The sequence below is a fragment of the Pristiophorus japonicus genome, chromosome 9 (genome assembly GCF_044704955.1).
Source record: "Pristiophorus japonicus isolate sPriJap1 chromosome 9, sPriJap1.hap1, whole genome shotgun sequence".
Taxonomy (NCBI): Eukaryota; Metazoa; Chordata; class Chondrichthyes; family Pristiophoridae; genus Pristiophorus; species Pristiophorus japonicus.
This window is the reverse complement of record NC_091985.1, coordinates 216,817,825-216,838,922: the sequence shown is the minus strand read 5'-3', so window position 1 is coordinate 216,838,922 and position 21,098 is coordinate 216,817,825. Positions and strand designations below refer to the sequence as shown.

At 46.3% G+C, this 21,098-nt stretch overlaps 2 protein-coding genes across 10 annotated transcripts in view; one reads left to right on the top strand and one right to left on the bottom strand.

Annotated features, from left to right (window-relative positions):
- The window catches only part of LOC139274131 (telomerase protein component 1-like), a 64,869-nt gene extending 56,093 nt beyond the window's left edge, over window positions 1–8,776 (top strand). Inside the window, exon 25 of the mRNA XM_070891174.1 lies at window positions 8,675–8,776. Coding sequence (XP_070747275.1) covers window positions 8,675–8,776 — 102 coding nt within the window. The remainder of the gene's footprint in view (window positions 1–8,674) is intronic.
- Window positions 8,777–9,583: 807 nt separating this feature from the next.
- The window catches only part of LOC139273638 (zinc finger protein 239-like), a 35,877-nt gene continuing 24,362 nt past the window's right edge, over window positions 9,584–21,098 (bottom strand). For 6 of the 9 annotated variants that reach the window (XM_070890631.1, XM_070890634.1, XM_070890630.1 and 3 more), the window contains one exon: window positions 9,584–9,768. In XM_070890631.1, the coding sequence (XP_070746732.1) occupies window positions 9,724–9,768 (45 nt within the window). In that variant the 3' untranslated portion in view covers window positions 9,584–9,723. Of the gene's footprint in view, window positions 9,769–10,860; window positions 11,167–21,098 lie in introns of those variants that run through there. The other 3 variants (XR_011595265.1, XR_011595266.1, XR_011595264.1) reach the window with 3 other exon arrangements.

Genomic DNA, 21,098 nt, shown 5'->3' with positions numbered 1-21,098 from the left:
ATTAAGATGGCGAGTGACACAGTTAATTCAGAGACTAGGGTCCTGAACTTAAGGAAAGGTAACTTCGATGGTATGAGACGTGAATTGGCTAGAATAGACTGGCAAGTGATACTTAAAGGGTTGACGGTGGACAGGCAATGGCAAATATTTAAAGACCACATGGATGAACTTCAACAATTGTACATCCCTGAATGGAGTAAAAGTAAAACAGGGAAGGTGGCTCAACCATGGCGAACAAGGGAAATTAAGGATTGTGTTAAATCTAAGGAAGAGGCATATAAATTGGCCAGAAAAAGCAGCAAACCTGAGGACTGGGAGAATTTTATAATACAACAGAGGAGGACAAAGGGTTTAAATAAGAGGGGGAAAATAGAGTACGAGAGGAAGCTTGCTGGGAACATAAAAACTGACTGCAAAAGCTTCTATAGATATGTGAAGAGAAAAAGATTAGTGAAAACAAACGTAGGTCCCTTGTAGTCAGATTCAGGTGAATTTATAATGGGGAACAAAGAAATGGCGGACCAGTTAAACAAATACTTTGGTTCTGTCTTCACGAAGGAAGACACAATTAACCTTCCGGAAATACTAGGGGACCGAGGGTCTAGTGAGAAGGAGGAACTGAAGGAAATTCTTATTAGGTGGGAAATTGATGGGACTGAAGGCCGATAAGTCCCCAGGGCCTGATGGTCTGCATCCCAGAGTACTTAAGGAAGTAGCCCTAGAAATAGCGGATGCATTGGTGATCATTTTCCAACAGTCTATCGACTCTGGATCAGTTCCTATGGACTGGAGGGTAGCTAATGTAACACCACTTTTTAAGAAACGAGGGAGAGAGAAAAGGGGTAATTATAGACTGGTTAGCCTGACATCAGTAGTGGGGAAAATGCTGGATTCAATTATTAAAGATGAAATAGCAACACATTTGGAAAGCAGTGACTGGATCGGTCCAAGTCAGCATGGATTTACGAAAGGGAAATCCTGCTTGACAAATCTTCGAGATTTTTTTTGAGGATGTAACTGGCGGAGTGGACAAGGCAGAACCAGTGGATGTGGTGTATTTGGACTTTCAAAAGGCTTTTGACAAGGTCCCATACAAGAGATTGGTGTGAAAAATCAAAGCGCATGGTATTGGGGGTAATGTACTGACATCGATAGAGAACTGGTTGGCACACAGGAAGCACAGAGTTGGGATAAACGGGTCCTTTTCAGAATGGCAGGCAATGACTAGTGGGGTTCCAAAGGGCTCAGTCCTGGGACCCCAGCTATTTACAATATACATTAATGATTTGGACGAGGGAATTGAGTGTAAAATCTCCAAGTTTGCAGATGGCACTAAGCTGAGTGGCGGTGTGAGATGTGAGGAGGACGCTCAGAGGCTGCAGGGTGATTTGGACAGGCTAGGTGAGTGGGCAAATGCATGGCAGATGCAGCATAATGTAGATAAATGTTAGGTTATCCACTTTGGTGGTAAAAACATGAAGGCAGAATATTACCTGAATGGTGGCAGATTAGGAAAAGGGGAGGTGCAACGAGACCTGGGTGTTATGGTACAACAGTCATTGAAAGTTGGCATGCAGGTACAGTAGGTGGCGAAGGCAGCAAATGGTATATTGGCCTTCATAGCTAGGAGATTTGAGTATAGGAGCAGGGAGGTCTTACTGCAGTTGTACAGGGCCTTGGTGAGGTCTCATCTGGAATATTGTGTTCAGTTTTGGTCTCTTAATCTGAGGAAGGACGTTCTTGCTATTGAGGGAGTGCAGCAAAGGTTCACCAGACTGATTCCCGGGATGGCAGGACTGACGTATGAGGAGGGACTGGATCGACTGTATTCACTGGAGTTTAGAAGGATGAGAGGGGATCTCATAGAAACATATAAAATTCTGATGGGACTGGACAGGTTAGATGCAGGAAGAATTAAAGGCAATGTGGAATATTGGCCCCTATGACCAGAGTTCTAGACTCTCGAGCCACGAGAAACAGCCTCTCAACATTTGAGAGAGGTAGTGCTTCGTGACATCACCCCTGAACGATCTTGTGGTGGACTCCCTCACTAAAGGAAATAGTTTTTCCTTTAATCATCTTAAACATCTTAATTAGGTCAATCATTAATCTTCTATATTCAAGGGAATACAAGCCTAGTCTGTGCAACCTGTCCTCATAATTTACGAAAGTCACCACTGCAAGTACAGGATCATAGAATTACAGAAATTTACAGCACAGAAGAAGAGCATTCGGCTCAACAAGTCCGCCGAATCCCACTTTCCAGCTCTTGGTCCATAACCTTATAGGTTACGGCACTTTAAGTGCGCATCGAAGTACGTTGAGGTATGCGATGAGTGTTTCTGCCTCCCTTTCAGGCGTGAGTTCCAGACTCCCACCACCCACTGCGTGAAAAATTATCTCCTCAAATCCCATCGGAACCTTCTACTGATTACTTTAAATCTATGCCCCCTGGTTATTGACCACTCTGCTAAGGGAAATAGGTCTTTCATATCCACTCTATCGAGGCCCTTCTTAATTCTATATACCTCAAATAGGGCTCCCCTCAGCCTCCTCTATTCCAAAGACCACAACCCCAGCCTATCCAATCTTTCCTCAGTTAAAATTCTCCAGTTGAGGCAGCATCCTCGTAAATCTCCTCTATACTGCACATCATTCCTGTAATGTGGTGATCATAACTGCACGCAGTACTCTAACTGTGGCGTAACTAGAATTTTATATAGTTCAAGCATAACCTCCCTGCTTTTATATTCTATGCCTCGGCTAATAACCACCTTATCTACTCGTCCTGGTACCTTCAGGGATCTGTGGACATGCACTCCAAGGTCCCTCTCTTCCTCTACATTTCTCAGTATCCTACCATTTATTGTGTATTCACTTGTCTAGTTAGCCCTTCACAAATGCATTACCTCACATTTCTGCAGATTGAATTCCATTTGCCACTGTTGTGCCCACCTGACCAGTCCATTGATATCTTCCTGCAGTCTACAGCTTTCTTCTTCATTATCAACCATGCGGCCAATTTTCGTATCATCTGCAAACTTCTTAATCAAAACCCCTACATTGAAGTCCAATTCATTGATTATATACCACAAAAAGAAAGGGACCAAGTAGAGCCCTGTAGAATCCCACTGGAAACATCCTCCCAGTCACAAAAACATCCATCAACCATTACACTTTGCTTCCTGCCTGAGCCAATTTTGGATGCAACTTGTCACTTTGTTCTGGATCCCATGAGCTTCAACTTTCGTGACCAGTCTGCCAATAGGACCTTATCAAAAGCCTTGCTAAAATCCATATAGACTGCATCAAACACACTACCCCTCATCGACCCTCCTTGTTATCTCCTCAAAAAATTCAATCAATTTAGTCAGACACTACCTTCCCTTAACAAATCCATGCTGACTTTCCTCGATTAATCCGTGACTTTCTAAATGAAGATTTATCCTGTCCTTCAGAATTTTTCCAATAATTTTCCCACCACCGAGGTTAGGCCGACTGTCCTGTAATTACCCCTTTCTCCCTTTTTAATCAACGGTACCACATTTGCAGTCCTCGTGTCCTCTAGCACCACACCGGTAGCCAGAGAGGATTGGAAATGATGGTCAGAGCCTCTGCTATTTCCTCTTTTGCTTCTCTTAACAGCATACATTTCATCCAGGTCTCGGGATTTATCTACTTTCAAAGCTGCTAAACCCCTTAATACTTCCTCTCTCACTATGTTTATTTCATCTAATATTTCACACTCATTGTCCCCAATTACAATGTCCACATTGTTCCTCTCTTTTGTGAAAACAGACACAAAGTATTAATGAACCATACCAAGCCTTCCCCCTCCACACAGGTTTGCTTTATGGTCCCTAATAGGCCCTTTTGTTATCCTCTTGCTCTTAATGTATTTATAAAACATCTCTGGGTTTTCCTTGCCATTATTTTTTCATGTCCTTTCTTTGCTTTCCTAATTTCCTTTTTAATTTCACCCCTGCACTTTCTATACTCCTCTAGGGGTTCTGCAGTATTGTGCGCTCGGTATCTGTCATAAGGTTGTCTTGATTTCTTTATCCTATCCTATATGCCCCTTATATTTGAGAGTGACTTACCCAAGTCTGAAACTAGGGTCTTAAACTTAAATAAAGCCAATTACATAGGTTTGAAGGGCAAGCTGGCCAAGGTAGATTGGAAAAATAGATTAAAAGGTATAGCAGTCAATAAGCAGTGGCTAGTATTAAAATATATAATTCTCAACAAAAATACATTCCATTGAGAAACAAAGGTCTAAGGGAAAAATGATCCGAGCGCACAATACTGCAGAACCCCTAGGAGTATAGAAAGTGCAGGGGGGAAATTAGGAAAGCAAAGAGAGGACATGAAAAAATAAAAGCAAGGAAAACCCAGAGATGTTTTATAAATACATTAAGAGCAAGAGGATAACAAAAGGGCCTGTCAGGGACCATAAAGCAAACCTGTGTGGAGGAGGAAGGCTTGGTGACTAACTAAAGAAGTTAAATATAGCATTGGATTGAAAGAATGTTGTAAAGATTAGTGATAAGTCTGAGGATTGCAAGTTTCAGAAACCAGCAAAGGATGACCAAAAAATCGATAAAAAGGGAAAAAAGGGAAACAAGAGAAAACTAGTCAGAAATATAAAAACAGATTGTAAGGTCTTCTACAAGTATGCAAAAGTGGAATAGAAAAAATAAACATTGGTCTCTTAGAGGCTGAGACAGGAGAATTTTTATTTTTTATTATTCGTTCATGGGATGTGGGTGTCACTGCCAAGGCCAGCATTTATTGCCCATCCCTAATTGCCCTCGAGAAGATGGTGGTGAGCCACCTTCTTGAAATGCTGCAGTCCGTGTGTTGACGGAAGTCCCACATTATTATTGAATTATTATGGGGAATAAGGAAATGACAGAAACATTAAACAAATATTTTGTATCAGTAGAAGAGGTACAAAACATACCTACAATGGTGGGGAACCTAAGGTCTAATGAGGGTGAGGAATGGGACTAAAAGCTGACAAATCACTGGACCCAACGGCCTACATCCTCGGGTTCTAAAAGAGATGGCTGCAGAGATAGTCGAGGCATTGGTTTTGATCTTCCAAAATTCCCTAGATTCTAGAACGGTCCCAGTGGATTGGAAATGTAACACCGCTATTCAAGAAATGAGGGAGAGAGAAAACAGGGAACAGGCCAGTTAGCCTAATAGCAGTCGTCTGAAAATACTGGAATCCATTGTTAAGGAAGTGGTATCAGGGCACTTAGAAAATCATAATATGATTAGGCAGAGTCAACATAGTTTTATGAAAGGGAAATCATGTTTGACAAATTTATTAGAGTTTTTTTGAGGATGTAACTAGCAGGGTAGATAAAGGGGAATCAGTGAGTGTAGTATATTTGAATTTCTAAAAGGCATTCGATAAGGTGCCACATAAAAGGCTATTGCACAAGATGAGGGCTCATGGGATTGGAGGTAATGTATTCGCATGGATAGACGATTAGTTAACGGACAGAAAGCAGAGTAGGGAAACATAGAAAATAGGTGCAGGAGTAGGCCATTCGGCCCTTCTAGCCTGCACTGCCAATCAATGAGTTCATGGCTGAACATGCAACTTCAGTACCCCATTCCTGCTTTCTCGCCATACCCCTTGATCCCCCGAGTAGTAAGGACTTCATCTAACTCCTTTTTGAATATATTTAGTGAATTGGCCTCAACAACTTTCTGTGGTAGAGAATTCCACAGGTTCACCACTCTCTGGGTGAAGAAGTTTCTCCTCATCTCGGTCCTAAATGGCTTACCCCTTATCCTTAGACTGTGTCCCCTGGTTCTGGACTTCCCCAACATTGGGAACATTCTTCCTGCATCTAACTTGTCTAAACCCATCAGAATTTTAAAAGTTTCTATGAGGTCCCCTCTCATTCTTCTGAACTCCAGTGAATACAAGCCCAGTTGATCCAGTCTTTCTTGATAGGTCAGTCCTGCCATCCCGGGAATCAGTCTGGTGAACCTTCGCTGCACTCCCTCAATAGCAAGAATGTCCTTCCTTAGGTTAGGAGACCAAAACTGTACACAATACTCCAGGTGTGGCCTCACCAAGGCCCTGTACAACTGTAGCAACACCTCCCTGCCCCTGTACTCAAATCCCCTCGCTATGAAGGCCAACATTCCATTTGCTTTCTTAACCGCCTGCTGTACCTGCATGCCAACCTTCAATGACTGATGTACCATGACACCCAGGTCTCGTTGCATCTCCCCTTTTCCTAATCTGTCACCATTCAGATAATAGTTTGTCTCTGTTTTTAACCACCAAAGTGGATAACCTCACATTTATCCACATTATACTTTATCTGCCAAGCATTTGCCCACTCACCTAACCCATCCAAGTCGCTCTGCAGCCTCATAGCATCCTCCTCGCAGCTCACACTGCCACCCAACTTAGTGTCATCCGCAAATTTGGAGATAAACAGGTCCTTTGCAGGTTGGCAGGCTGTAACTACTGGGGTGCTGCAAAGATCAGTGCTGGGGCCTCAGCTATTTACAATCTATATTAATGACCTAGATATATAGATAGATGATGTGAGTGGGCAGTAAGGTGGAAGATGGAGTATAATGCAGGGAAATGTGAGGTTGTTCACTTTAGTAGGAAGAATAGAAAACCATAATATCTTTTAAATGGTGAGAAACTTTTAAATGTTGGTGTTCAGAGAGATTTGGGTATTCAGAGAGATTTAGGTGTCCTCGTGCAAGAAACACTGAAAGCTAGCATGCAGGTACAGCAAGCAATAAAGGCAAATGGCACGTCGTCCTTTATTGCAAGGGATGGAGTATAAGAGTAACGAAGTCTTGCTACAATTGTACAGGGTCTTGGTGAGTCCACACCTGGAGTACTGTGCACAGTTTTGGTCTCCTTATCTAACGAAGGATATACTTGCCTTGGAGGCGGTGCAACAAAGGTTCACGATTGATTCCTGGGATGAGATGGCTGTCTTATGATGAGAGAGTGTGTAGAATGGGCTTATACGCTCTGGAGTTTAGAAGAATGAGAGGTGATCTCATTGAAACATACAAGATTCTGAAGGGGATTGATAGCATAGATGCTGAGTGGTTGTTTCCCCTGGATGGAACTAGGCCCAAGGGAAAGGCCATTTAAGACGGAGATGAGGAGGAATTTCTTCACTCAGAGGGTTGTGAATCTTTGGAATTCCCTGCTCCCGAGGGCTGTGGATGCTGAGTCTCTGAGTATATTCAAGGCTCAGATATATAGATTTTTGGTCTCTAGGGGAATCAAAGGATATGGAGATCAGAGAGAAAGTGGTGTTGAGGTCGATGATCTTATTGAATGGCAGAGCAGGCTCAAGGGGCTGTGTGGCCTATTCCTGCTCCTATTCCTTATGTTCTTAAATTGACATCCAAGGGGCTCTAGATTTATTAGTCCCATTCTTTTTCTTGAGGGTTCGTATGTTCCCTCACTATCTCCCTCCTTGAATGCCTCTCACTGCTCGGACGCTGATTTACCTTCAAGTTCCTGTTTCCAGTCCACTTTGGCTCAATCACATCTTGGCTTTTCCCAAAATTAACTTTTCCCCAATTGAGAACCTTTATTACTGGTCTATCTTAGTCCTTTTCCATAACTACCCTAAATCTAGCTAAATTATGATCACCAGCACGAAGATGTTGTCCCACTGATACCCCTTCCACCTGCCCAAACTTCATTCCCCAAAACTAAGTCCAGAACTGCGCCCTCTCTTGTTGGGCTTGCTACGTCCTGCCTAAAAAAGTTCTCCTGAATGCATTTTAAGAATTCTACTCCCTCTATACCTTTCACAGTTTATATTAGGGTAGTTGAAATCCCCTAGTATTATTGCCCTATTATTTTTTTCGCTTCGCAGAAATTTGTCTACATATTTGCTCTTCTATCTCCCTCTGACTGTTTGGGGGTCTATAGTACAACCCCAGCAGTGTGATTGCCCCTTTTTTGTTCTTCAGTTCATCCCACATGGCCTCATTTGATGACCTCTCTAACATATCGTCCCTCCTCACAGCTGTAATTGTTACTTTACTCAATATTGCGACCCCCCAACCTCCTTTTTTAATCCCCCTCTCTATCTCATCTTAAAACGCTGTAACCAAGAATGTTGAGCTGCCATTCCTGCAGTTCTTTTAGCCATGTCTCACTAATAGCTACAATATCATAATCACATGTGTCCATCAGTGCCCTCGTCTATCTGCCATCATTCCCTAGACTCCATGCACTGACATTGAAGTGTTTCTGAAGAGGGCTGTCTTATGATTAGAGATTGTGTAGAATGGGCCGAAACACTCTGGAGTTTAGAAGAATGAGAGGTGATCTCACCGAAACATACCGACACTGGCGTTTAGCACTGCCAAACTCCCTTGTTGTCTATTTTTTAGCCTTTGTTTCTTCTGCCTTCCAAACATTAGCAAAATCTCTGGTGAGGATATTGGTCCCGGTCCTGTTGAGGGGCAACACGCCCGACACGTACAGGTCCCACCTCCTCCAGAAATGGTCCCAAAGCTTCCCTCCTGCACCATCTCTCCAGCCTTGCATTCATCTGCTCTATCTTCCTATTTCTGTACTCACTAGTACGTGGCACCAGGAGTAATCAAGAGATTATGACCTTTGAGGTCCTGCTTTTAATCACTTTCCTAGCTCCCTAAAATCTGCCTGCAGCTGAGCAACCCGTGGTGCGTGGACTTGGCGCTGGTTGTACTCCCCAGAGCAAACATCGGGCTCACCAGTATCCAGAACTGAAAACCGGTTAGCGAGTCAGGGGACTCCTGCCCCACCTGCCTGGTCCACCTTGTCTGTCTGGCGGTCACCCATTCCCTCCTATGCCTGCACACTCTTAAGCTACAGGGTGAACACTCCCTGAAACGTGCTATCCACAAAATTCTCAGCCACATTGATGCACTGTGGTGAGGGTTTCTGAACCTTCCACACTTTCAGGCAGTGAGTTCCATACCCCCGCCACTTTCTGGGTAAAGAAATTTCCCCTCAAATCGCTTCTAAACCTCCCCCAAAATTACTTTAACCCTATACACCATAGTTGTTGACGCCTGTGCTGAAGGAAACAGGTCCTTCCTATCCGCTCTATCTAGGCCCCTCAAAATTTTAAAGACCTCATTAAGGTCTCCCCACATACTCCTCTATTTCAAAGAAAACAAACCCAGCCTAATTAAGAGGGTTGGTGGGCAGGAGGAGGTTGCAGAGATAGGGAGGGGCGAGACCCTGGAGAGATTTGAACAAGAGGATGACAATTTTAAAGGCTGATGCCACCAGCCATCTCGCCCAGCACAGAATGTGACGCACTACCAACAGGAAGGATGTTACTTTAACTACTACAAATGCATAATAAGGGGAAATCAATCACTGTACATTTAACTAACAGCAACATGGAAAGAGGGAATTGAATGACCTTTAAATACCTAAGTCCACTTGGCACTAAAGGAACTCCAGGGACCCAAAATATTGACAAATGTTAAACTGTTTTGTTAAGAAATTGCGATCTAACTTTTTAAAAATAAATAGTTTAATAGAGATTCACACTGACTCACCTGACTGGCCGACTCATGATCCAACCCTCAAGCACCACGACTGGTTGCAGAACATTTTGCTCCCTGGGCCCTCCGGCTTCTGAGCTCTCTTCCTGTTAGTTCCCAGGGCAATCAATCACCACTCGCCAACATTATGCTGCCAGATTAAGTTGAGGGGCTCAGAGAAAGAAAGAAATTGAGGCCATGAATCTGAGTTAAGAAATAAAATTGGAGAAGCATGATTAAATGAACGAAGAGAGGCAATATAAACTAAAGGGTATAATCCTAAAGGGGGTGCATGAACAGTGAGACCTGCGGGTATATGTGCACAAATCTCTGAAGGTGACAAGATTGGTTGAGAAAGCAATTAAAAAAGCTTACGGGATCCTGGGCATCAGAGTACAAAAGCAAGGAGGTTATGATGAACCTTTATAAAACACTGGTTCGGGCTCAACTGGAGTATTGTATCCAATTCTGGGCACTGCACATTAGAATGTGAAGGTTTTAGTGGGTGCAGAAAAGATTTACAAGAATGATTCACGAGATGAGGGATATCAGTTACGTGGGTAGACTAAAGAAACTGGAGCTGTTCTCCTTGGAGCAGAAAAGGTTAAGAGGAGATTGGATAGAGGTGTTCAAAATCATGAGGGGTCAGGCTAGGGTAGAGAAACTGAGGAGGAGAGCTTTAAGGTGAGTGGCAAATGAACCAAAGGCGATGCAAGAAAAACTTTTGTACGCAGCGAGTGGTTAGGATCTGGAATGCAAGGCCTGAAAGGGTGGTGGAGGCAGACTCAATCACAGCTTCCAAAAAGGAATCTGAAAGAAAAACATTTGCAAACTCAGGGGAAAGGGTGGGAGTGTGGGACCAGTTGGGAGCTGGCACGGGCTCGACGGGCCAAATGGGCTTCTTCCATTGTCTGATTGGGTGAGCAGAACTACTCTGTTCCCTGACTCAATCTAAAGCCTTCCTGATTGTGACCACCTCTTTTAAACCTGCCCTGCACCTTCACTGCTCCAAGGAGAACCACTCCAGATGCTGCAGCCATCATCTTATTGAGTAGCGGAGCAGGCTCCAGGGACCAAATGGCCTATTCCGGCTCCTATTTCTTATATATTCATGTCACTGGTCACCATCCTGTACCTGAGGGCCTCCCTGCACTAAGATGGCCGCCGCGCATGCTCCCTGCCCTGCAGCGGGACAAACTATGACGTCAAGAAACGCCTCGCCCCTCTCGCTCCCCGCGCTGCCAAAGATGGGGGCTGCACTCCCCCCGACAAACCGCCATCTCACTCTCCACCCACCAGTAACCAAGGCCCGTCGCCGCCCGAAGCTATCCTGCAGCCGCCACCCACCGACGACCCAAACCTCGCCGCCCGCGGCGTCAGTGAGTGTGTGAGGCCGCACGGAGCCTGGGCCGCCCCTACCCCGCGGTGTCAGTGAGAGATAGCCCGCACGGAGCCTGGGCCTGGCCGCTCCTACCGCCGCCCCCCGCGGAGTCACTGAGTGAGACAGTCCGCGCGGCAATCTCCACAACGGCTCTCCGAACATCCGGGCCGCGAGCGGAGCCCGCCGGCCAACCGCTCTCTCGCGCGCCGCCGCCACTCAGCCCGCAGCCAATGGCGAGGTCGCACGGGGCATCAGCCCACCCAGCGGCCGCTGCTCTGCGCCAATCAGCGGCGGGGCGTGGGGCTACTGTACCAATCAGTGGGTGACCAATACAGGGCGCGCTCTTCCTGAGGGGGCAGGGTCACTGCGCCTGTTTAAAGGGGGAAGGGGCTTCTCTTCTGAGGCAGTCCCTCGGAGTCGAGGATGACTTGCTTCCACATTAAAAATTAATTCTCAGGTGACTGAAGAGTCCAATGCGTGACTTACAGTCTCTTTCACAGGTGGGAACAGATGGTGGTTGAAGGAACGGGTGTCACTGTCGCCTCTTGGCTTCAGCTTGCTCCCGGCGAAGAGACTCGAGGTGCTTAGCGCCTTCCCGGATGCTTTTCCTCCACTTAGGCCAGGGATTCCCAGGTGTCACTGGGGATGTTGCACTTGTTCTGCGTCGGCACACATTCAGGGACTGAACTCCAAGTCATAGTCAACATCTTCACTGAGGCGTAAGAAAGCATCGGCCTGACACTAAACATCCGTTAGACAAAGGTCCTCCACCAAGCTGACCCCACAACACACCACTGCTCTCCCAGTCATCAAGATCTACGGTGCGGCCCTGGACAACGTGGACCATTGCCTAAACCTTGGAGCCTATTATCAGCAAGGGCAGACATCGACGACGAGATTCAACACCGCCTCCAGTGCATCAGCGCAGCCTTCGGGCACCTGAGGAAAAGAGTGTTCGAAGATCATGCCCTCAAATCTGCCACCAAGCTCATGGTCTACAGGGCCAGTGATACCTGAGACGTGGACCATATACAGTAGACAGCTCAAATCGCTGGAGAATTACCACCAACAATGTCTCCACAAGATCCTACAAATCCCCTGGGAGGACAGACGCACCAACGTTAGCGTCCTCGATCAGGCCAACATCCCCAGCATCGAAGCACTGATTACACTTGACCAGCTCTGCTGGGCGGGCCACATCGTTCGCATGCCTGACAAGACTCCCAAAGCAAGCGCTCTACTCGGAACTCCTACATGGCAAGCGAGCCCCAGGTGGGCAGAGGAAGCGTTTCAAGGACACCCTCAAAGCCTCCATGATAAAATGGAACATCCCCACCAACACCTGGGAGTCTCTGGCCAAAGACCATCCTAAGTGGAGGCAGTGCATCCGGGAGGGTGCTGAGCACTTCGAGTCTCGTCACCTAGAGCATGCAGAAAACAAACTCGGTGTGTGTGGGGAGGGTTGACCCATCCACCTCCACGGAGGTGTGTGGGGGACCTGACCCATCCACCTCCATGGCACGAACCTGGTATTGCAGTACTTCCAGGAACGGTGCAGTGGCTCTAGGCCTTTTGGCTAAGAGCATTGGCGCAGAGTGATCCTTGACAGGTGCAAGGTGACCTCTGGCGTTTGTGATTTGACAAAGAATTGGAACGATTGGCTACGAATTTAAAAAAAAATAAAAAAAATGCAGAAAACAAACTCGGGCAGCGGAAAGAACGTGCGGCAAACCAGTCCCACCCACCCATTCCTTCAACGATTGTCTGTCCCACCTGTGACAGAGACTGTAATACCCATATTAGACTGTTCAGTCATCTAAGAACTCACTTTTAGAGTGGAAGCAAATCTTTCTCGATTTCGAGGGACTGCCTATGATGATGATGATGATGATGATGCACTTGTTCAAGGAGGCTTTGAGGGTGTCACTGCCTGTTTTTAAAGAGACAGTGTCCCTGGGATGGTTTAAAGGGGCAGTGTCTCTGAGACTCACAAAGGTGCAGTGTCCCTGTGCCTGTTTAAATGGGCAGTGTCTCTGTACATGTTTAAAGGGGAAGTGTATCTGCGTTTGTTTAAATTTGCAGTGTCTCTGTGCCTGTTTAAAGGGAGAGGGGGTGAAATTTTGCTACTTTGTATCTCCCATTAACACTCCCAGCTGGTGAAATGGGATGCAAATGAGTTTGCGACTGGGCGCAGTGAGAACAGCGCTTTCCGCTAAATTTGCCGGGAGTTTTGCAGCAACGGTAAGACGTTGCACCCCGCTCTGCTGTGCTCAGTGAGGCTGACGTCATCACCATGAACAGCACCCCGGACCAAAAATTGTCCCTCGCCCCCTGGTCCTGCGCCTGGCACTGATGACGATAGCAGCCGTGTTTCAGTCGGATGTCGGCTGGTGGAGCGCTACTTACAGGCCCCAGCATCTGGTTTACTTTTAGTTGGCCAATAATGCTTCTTTCTTAGTTTCACATAGTCTCTGTGCCTGTTTAAAGGGACAGTTTCTTTGGATTCTCTCATTACTTCAAACCGGTATGCCCCGCTTTGTGATTTGGAGAACACGACAGGCAGTGAGGTCAGCACCAGTGATACCAAACCTCAATCCTTATATCAGCATCTTGGAAAAGGTAAGAGGAAGGTTGAAAAGTCCAAGAGGACATTGTTTGAACAGCCAGAGCAAGAGCAAGAGGCAATGGGCAATCCTCATTGGGGACTCCACCATCAGGCACACAGACAGCAGCCTATGTAGAGGTAAGGCTCTGTCAAGAGCAGTCTTCTGTTTTCCAGAGACCAAGGTAACTGATCTCCAGCACCGTGTGGAAGAACTAATGAAAGGTGAGTGCCAAGATATTTAGTAGGTTTACATATTGGAACTAATGATATCATGGATAGAAGTCCATTTGTGATGCAGGATTCCTACAAAAGCCTCATAAATGTCCTTCAGCAAAGGGGTGCAAGGGTAGTAGTCTCCGGACTATGAGGGGGGAAAGGGGTACTGAGGTGAATGATCAGCCATGATCTTATTGAATGGTGGTGCAGGCTCGAAGGGCCGAATGGCCTACTCCTGCACTTATTTTCTATGTTTCTACATTACCAGTCATGTCCAGATCGATGGAGAGAAATAGCCAAAACCTTGGGATTCAACATCTGGCTTCAGGACCTTTGCAAAAAGAAGCAGCTTCACTTCATCAATAATTGGGAGGTTTTCGCTGGACAAGGTAAGTTGTTTAGGAGAGACAACCTCCATCTTAACTTCTTGGGAGCTAAAAGGTTGGCAGAGGGTGCTGAATTATCCCAGAGTTCAGCAAGGGGATAGTGTAGATAAGTTCAAAGCTAGCCTTACTACATGTGAAAATTACATAGAAGCAAAGCATGACGTTAAATCAGTTAGGAAGCAAACAAGAATTAATAACTAAGAAATAGATGGGAGACCTTTAAATTGCCTTCATGTAAATGCAAGGAGTGTTGGAAGCAAATTGTTAGAATTGTAATCCTGTGCTGTGTTGGAGAATTTAGATGTATTGTGTATTTCTGAGACATGACTAGATGACAATGATGGCAGACATTCACCTAAAGGTCTACAATGGTTTGAGAAAGGATAGTGTAGATCAAAGGGGAGCTGGGGTTGCTATTTCAATCAGTGAGAATCGAACAGCTAGAGAGACTTGATATTGCCTCATTAGGCACAGCTGAAGTGATCTGGGTTCAAGTGGACCAAGCTGACGGGCAAGGATTAATTATCGGTAATTGCCTGTATTTTTAATTGCTTACTGCACTCTGGAATGGTTCCGACAGATTGGAAGGAGACTAATGTAGTCCCCATTTTTAAAAAAGGTGACAATGCAGACCCGGGTAGCTATAGGCCCATCAGTTTGACATCAGTAATAGATAAAACTCCGGACCCCATGAAGTCTCATGGCTTCAGGTCAAGCATGGATAAGGAACTATCCTGCTGATTACCACCTACCGCCCTCCCTCAGCTGATGAATCAGTACTCCTCCATGTTGAACACCACGTGGAAGAGGCACTGAGAGTAGCAAGGACACAGAATGTACTCTGGGTGAGGGACTTCAATGTCCATCATCGAGTGGCTCGGTAGCACCACTGCTGACCGAGTCCTGAAGGACATAACTGCTCGACTGGGCCTGCAGCAGATGGTGAGAACCAACTCGAGAGGAAAAACCTACTTGATGTCATCCTTACCAATCTACTTGTTGCAGATGCATCTGTCCATGACAGCACTGGTAGCAGCGACCACTGCAGAGTCATTGTGGAGATGAAGTCCCGTCTTGATACGGAGGACACCCTCCATTGTGTTGTGTGGCACTACCACCGTGCTAAATGGGATAGATGCAAAACATATCTAGCAGTTCAAAACTGGGCATCCATGAGGCGCTGTGGGCCATCAGCAGCAGCAGAATTGTATTCCATCACAATCTGTAACCTCAAGGCCCGGCATATCCCTCACTCTACCATTACTATCAAGCCTGGGGACCAATCCTGGTTCAATGAAGAGTGTAGAAGAGCATGCCAGGAACAGCACCAGGCACACCTGAAAATAAGGTGCCAACCTGGGGAAACTGCAACACAGGACTACATGCATGCTAAAAAGCAGAAGCAGCATACTATAGACAAGGCTAAGCAATCCCATAACCATCGGATCAGATAAAAGCTCTAGTCCTGCCACATCCAGTCGTGAATGGTGGTGGTCCATTAAACAGTTAATGGGAGGAGGAGGCTCCATGAATATCCCCATCCTCAATGATGGTGGAGCCTAGCAAATAAGTGCAAAAGAAAAAAGGCTGAAGTGTTTACAACCATCTTCAACCAGAAGTGTCAAGTGGTCCATATCGGCTTCCTCCTGAGGTCCCCACCATCACAGAAGCCAGTCTTCAGCCAATTCGATTCACCACGATATCAAGAAAAGGCTGAATGCACTGATACAGCAAAGGTTATGGGCCCCGACAACATCCCGGCTGTTGTGTTGAAGACGTGCTCCAGAACGAGCTGCAACTCTAGCCAAGCTGTTCCAGTACAGCTACAACACTGGCATTTACCCAACATATAGAAAACTGCTCAGGTATGTCTGGTCCACAAAAAGGACAAATCCAATCCAGCCAGTTACCGCCCCATCAGTCTACTCTCAATCATCAGCAAAGTGATGGAAGGTGTCAACAATTCTATCAAGCAGCACTTACTCAGCAACATCCTGCTCAATGATACCCAGTTTGGGTTCTGCCAAGACCACTCAGTTCCAGACCTCATTACAGCCTTGGTCCAAACATGGACAAAAGAGCTGAATTCCAAAGGTGAGGTGAGAGTGACTGCCCTCGACATCAAGGCATTTGACCGAGTGTGACATCAAGGAGCCCGTGTAAAACTGAAGTCAATGGGAATCAGGGGAAACATTTTCCACTGGCTGGAGTCATACCTAGTATGAAGGAAGATGGTTGTGATGGTTGGAGGTCAATCATCACAGCCCCAGGACATCGCTGCAGGAGTTCCTCAGGGCAGTGTCCTAGGCCCAACCATCATCAGTTGTTTCATCAATGACCTTCCTTCCATCATAAGGTCAGAAGTGGGGATGTTTGCTGATGACTGCACAGTGTTCAGTTCCATTCGCAACTCCTCAGATAATGGAGCAGTCCATGCCCGCATACAGCAAGACCTGGACAACATTCAGGCTTGGGCTGATAAGTGGCAAATAAAATTTGTGTCACACAAGTGCCAGGCAATGACTATCTCCAACAAGCGAGAGTCTAACCACCGCCACTTAACATTCAATGGCATTACCCTCGCCGAATCCTCTACCATTAACATCCTGGGGGTCACCATTGACCAGAAACTTAACTGGATCAGCCACATAAATACTGTGACAACAAGAGCAGGTCAGAGGCTGGGTATTCTGCAGTGAGTGTCTCACCTGACTCCCCAAAGCCTCTCCATCGTCTACAAGGCATAAGTCAGGAGTGTGATGGAATTCTCTCCACTTGCCTGGATGAATGAAGCTCAACACCATCCAGGACAAAGCAGCCCGCTTGATTGACACCCCATCCACCACTTTAAACATCCACTCCCTCCACCACCGGCGCAACGTGGCTGCAGTGTGTACCATCTACAAGATACACTGCAGCAACTCGCCAAGGCTTCTTCAGCAGCACCGCCCAAACCCGCGAACTCTACCACCTAGAAGGACAAGGGCAGCAAGCACGTGGGAACACCACCACCTCCACGTTCCCCTCTAAGTCATACACCATCCTGATTTGGAAGTATATTGCCATTCCTTGATTGTCGCTGGGTCAAATTCCTGGAACTCCCTCCCTAACAGCACTGTGGGAGTACCTTCACCACATGGACTGCAGCGGTTCATGAAGGTGGCTTACCACCATCTTCTCAAGGGCAATTAGTGATGAGCAATAAATGCTGGCCTTGCCAGTGACACCCACATCCCATGATCGAATAAAAAACTCGCAGCCCAGCAATGTGTTCAGCACAGAATGATCCCACACAAATCTATTCCCCACTAACACTTTCCACATTCATTCACTAGAAACAGCCCAGTGCCCGCGAGTAACTGCAGCTCTGTGTCTGACTTCAGTTAAACACACAACTCAAAACATTGCAAAGAGAAAACAAACCCCATTATAGTTCAACAGTCTATTCATGAGCAGTGAACCCTTCACCCCAACTCCTCATTCACTCCTACTCTCCAACCTCCTCACCCCAACTTCTCTCTCGTCTTCCATTGACTTGAATGGATCGTATACTGACAATTGATATGTCAGAATTTGAAAGATATTTACAAATGCATCGAGGGGCTTTTAGAGTTTGGATCTTTCTTTATTCTGTCCACTCGAGGAGTTAGATAAACAATTTTCCCCTCTGAATAAAAAGCTGGAGTATTGGGCCATGATGTGTTTACTTGTTCATCTTATTGTCTCTAAATATTTAATCTTGTGGTTTCAGACACAAGATAATCAAGCTCATAATAGATTGTCTTTTACTGATGTTATAAACAGCACTGCAAAATACAGACAGTATAGTTACCTGATCTGGAGAACGGGGATAATACAGTGAATTCAGAGCTCTCTGCTCCCCAGGTCTGTTCTAACAAGCTGCGGCTACACTGGTGATATTTATGTTTACTACATTCATGATCTAACCCTGCTCAAACCATAACCAGGATATCTGTGCATTGTTCTGACTGTGACCACATGGCTGTGTCTCTATCACACACAGACACCGTTTCCTTGTTTTACATCTCCATACACAGACCGTCTCTTTACACATTACACATCACCCAGTCCAGGATGGCCAGCTCTCTAGTTGGCTCTTGATATATTGGTCTAGAAAACCATCCCTTATACAATCCAGGGAATCCTCCTCCACCATATTGCTACCAGTTTGGTTAGCCCAATCCATATGTAGATTAAAGTCACCCATGATAACTGCTGTATCTTTATAGAAACATAGAAACATAGAAACATAGAAAATAGGTGCAGGAGTAGGCCATTCGGCCCTTCTAGCCTGCACCGCCATTCAATGAGTTCATGGCTGAACATTCAACTTCAGTACCCCATTCCTGCTTTCTCGCCATACCCCTTGATCCCCCTAGTAGTAAGGACCTCATCTAACTCCTTTTTGAATATATTTAGTGAATTGGCCTCAACAACTTTCTGTGGTAGAGAATTCCACAGGTTCACCACTCTCTGGGTGAAGAAGTTCCTCCGCATCTCGGTCCTAAATGGCTTACCCCTTATCCTTAGACTGTGACCTCTGGTTCTGGACTTCCCCAACATTGGGAACATTCTTCCTGCATCTAACCTGTCTAACCCCGTCAGAATTTTAAATGTTTCTATGAGGTCCCCTCTCATTCTTCTGAACTCCAGTGAATACAAGCCCAGTTGATCCAGTCTTTATTGCACACATCCCTAATTTCCTGTTTGATGCCATCCCCAACCTCACTATTACATTTGGTGGTCCATACACAACTCCCACTAGCGTTTTCTGCCCTTTGGTGTTCCACAGCTCTACCCATTATAGATTCCAAATCATCCAAGCTAATGTCCTTCCTTATTCTATTGTATTAATCTACTCTTTAACCAGCAACGCTACCCCACGAGATTCGGCGGCAGTTAGTGAGGTGCGAGTCCGGGGTCGGAGGCCTATAAAAGGCCCAGCGGCAACGAGAGGTGGCGGCAGTTGGTGAGGTGCGAGTCCGGGGTCGGAGGCCTATAAAAGGCCCAGCGGCAGAGAGAGGCGGTGGCAGTTGGTGAGGCGTGAGTCCGGGGTCGGAGGCCTATAAGCGGCCCAGCGGCAGCGAGAGGCGTACTTGTGCAGCTACAGGGAGAAGGCAAAAAAAGAAGTAGAAAGAAACAGAAAGGTGATATCACAGCCAAGGGGGTAAGTGATTGGCTGGTGATTGGTGAGTAGTTTTTCTTTTTTCTCTTCTATAACAGTAAGTAAACTTTAGCATTGTTGTTGCCTATCTAAGGGTTAAATCATGACAGGACAGCTCGGCCGTGTGTTATGCTCCTCCTGTACCATGTGGGAACTCAGGGACGACTCCAGTGTTCCTGACAACTACGTGTGCGGGAAGTGTGTCTGCCTCCAGCTCCTGACGGACCGCGTTGCGGAGTTGGAGCTGAGGGTGGATTCACTCTGGAGCATCCACGATGCTGAGAATGACGTGAGTAGCACATGTAGCGAGTTGGTCTTACCGCGGGTGAAGGGTCCACAGCCAGATAGGGAATGGAAGACCAGCAGGAAGAACAGTGCAAGGAAGGTAGTGCAGGGGTCCCCTGTGGTCATCCCCCTGCAAAACAGATACACTGCTTTGAGTACTGTTGAGGGGGATGACTCATCAGGGGAGGGCAGCAGCAGCCAAATTCATGGCATCGTGGCTGGCTCTGTTGAACAGGAGGGGAGGAAGAAGAGTGGGAGAGCGATAGTGATAGGGGATTCAATTGTAAGGGGAAAAGATGCGTTTCTGCGGCCGCAACCGAGACTCCAGGATGGTATGTTGCCTCCCTGGTGCAAGGGTCAAGGATGTCACTGAGCGGGTGCAGGACATTCGAAAAAAGGAGGGAGAACAGCCAGTTGTCATGGTGCACATTGGTACCAACGACATAGGTAAAAAAAAAAAAGGGATGAGGTCCGACGAAACGAATTTAAGGAGCTAGGAGCTAAATTAAAAAGTAGGACCTCAAAAGTAGTAATCTCGGGTTTGCTACCAGTGCCACGTGCTAGTCAGAATAGGAATCGCAGGATAGCGCAGATAAATACATGGCTTGAGCAGTGGTGCAGCAGGGAGGGATTCAAATTCCTGGGGCATTGGAACCGGTTCTGGGGGAGGTGGGACCAGTACAAAGCAGACGGTCTGCACCTGGGCAGGACCGGAACCAATGTCCTAGGGGGAGTGTTTGCTAGTGCTGTTGGGGAGGAGTTAAACTAATATGGCAGGGGGATGGGAATCAATGCAGGGAGACAGAGGGAAACAAAAAGGAGACAAAAGCAAAAGACAGAAAGGAGATGAGGAAACGTGGAAGGCAGAGAAACACAAGACAAAAAACAAAAAGGGCCACTGTACAGCAAAATTCTAAAAGGACAAAGGGTGTTAAAAAAACAAGCCTGAAGGCTTTGTGTCTTAATGCAAGGAGTATCCGTAATAAGGTGGATGAATTAACTGTGCAAATAGATGTTAACAAATATGATGTGACTGGGATTACGGAGACGTGGTTCCACGATGATCAGGGCTGGGAACTCAACATCCAGGGGTATTCAACATTCAGGAAGGATAGAATAAAAGGAAAAGGAGGTGGGGTAGCATTGCTGGTTAAAGAAGAGATTAATGCAATAGTTAGAATGGACATTAGCTTGGATGATGTGGAATCTATATGGGTAGAACTGCAGAACACCAAAGGGCAAAAAACGTTAGTGGGAGTTGTGTACAGATCTCCAAACAGTAGTGGTAATGTTGGGGAGGGCATCAAACAGGAAATTAGGGGTGCATGCAATAAGGGTGCAGCAGTTATAATGGGTGACTTTAATATGCATATAGATTGGGCTAACCAAACTGGAAGCAAGACGGTGGAGGAGGATTTCCTGGAGTGCATAAGGGATGGTTTTCTAGACCAATATGTCGAGGAACCAACGAGAGGG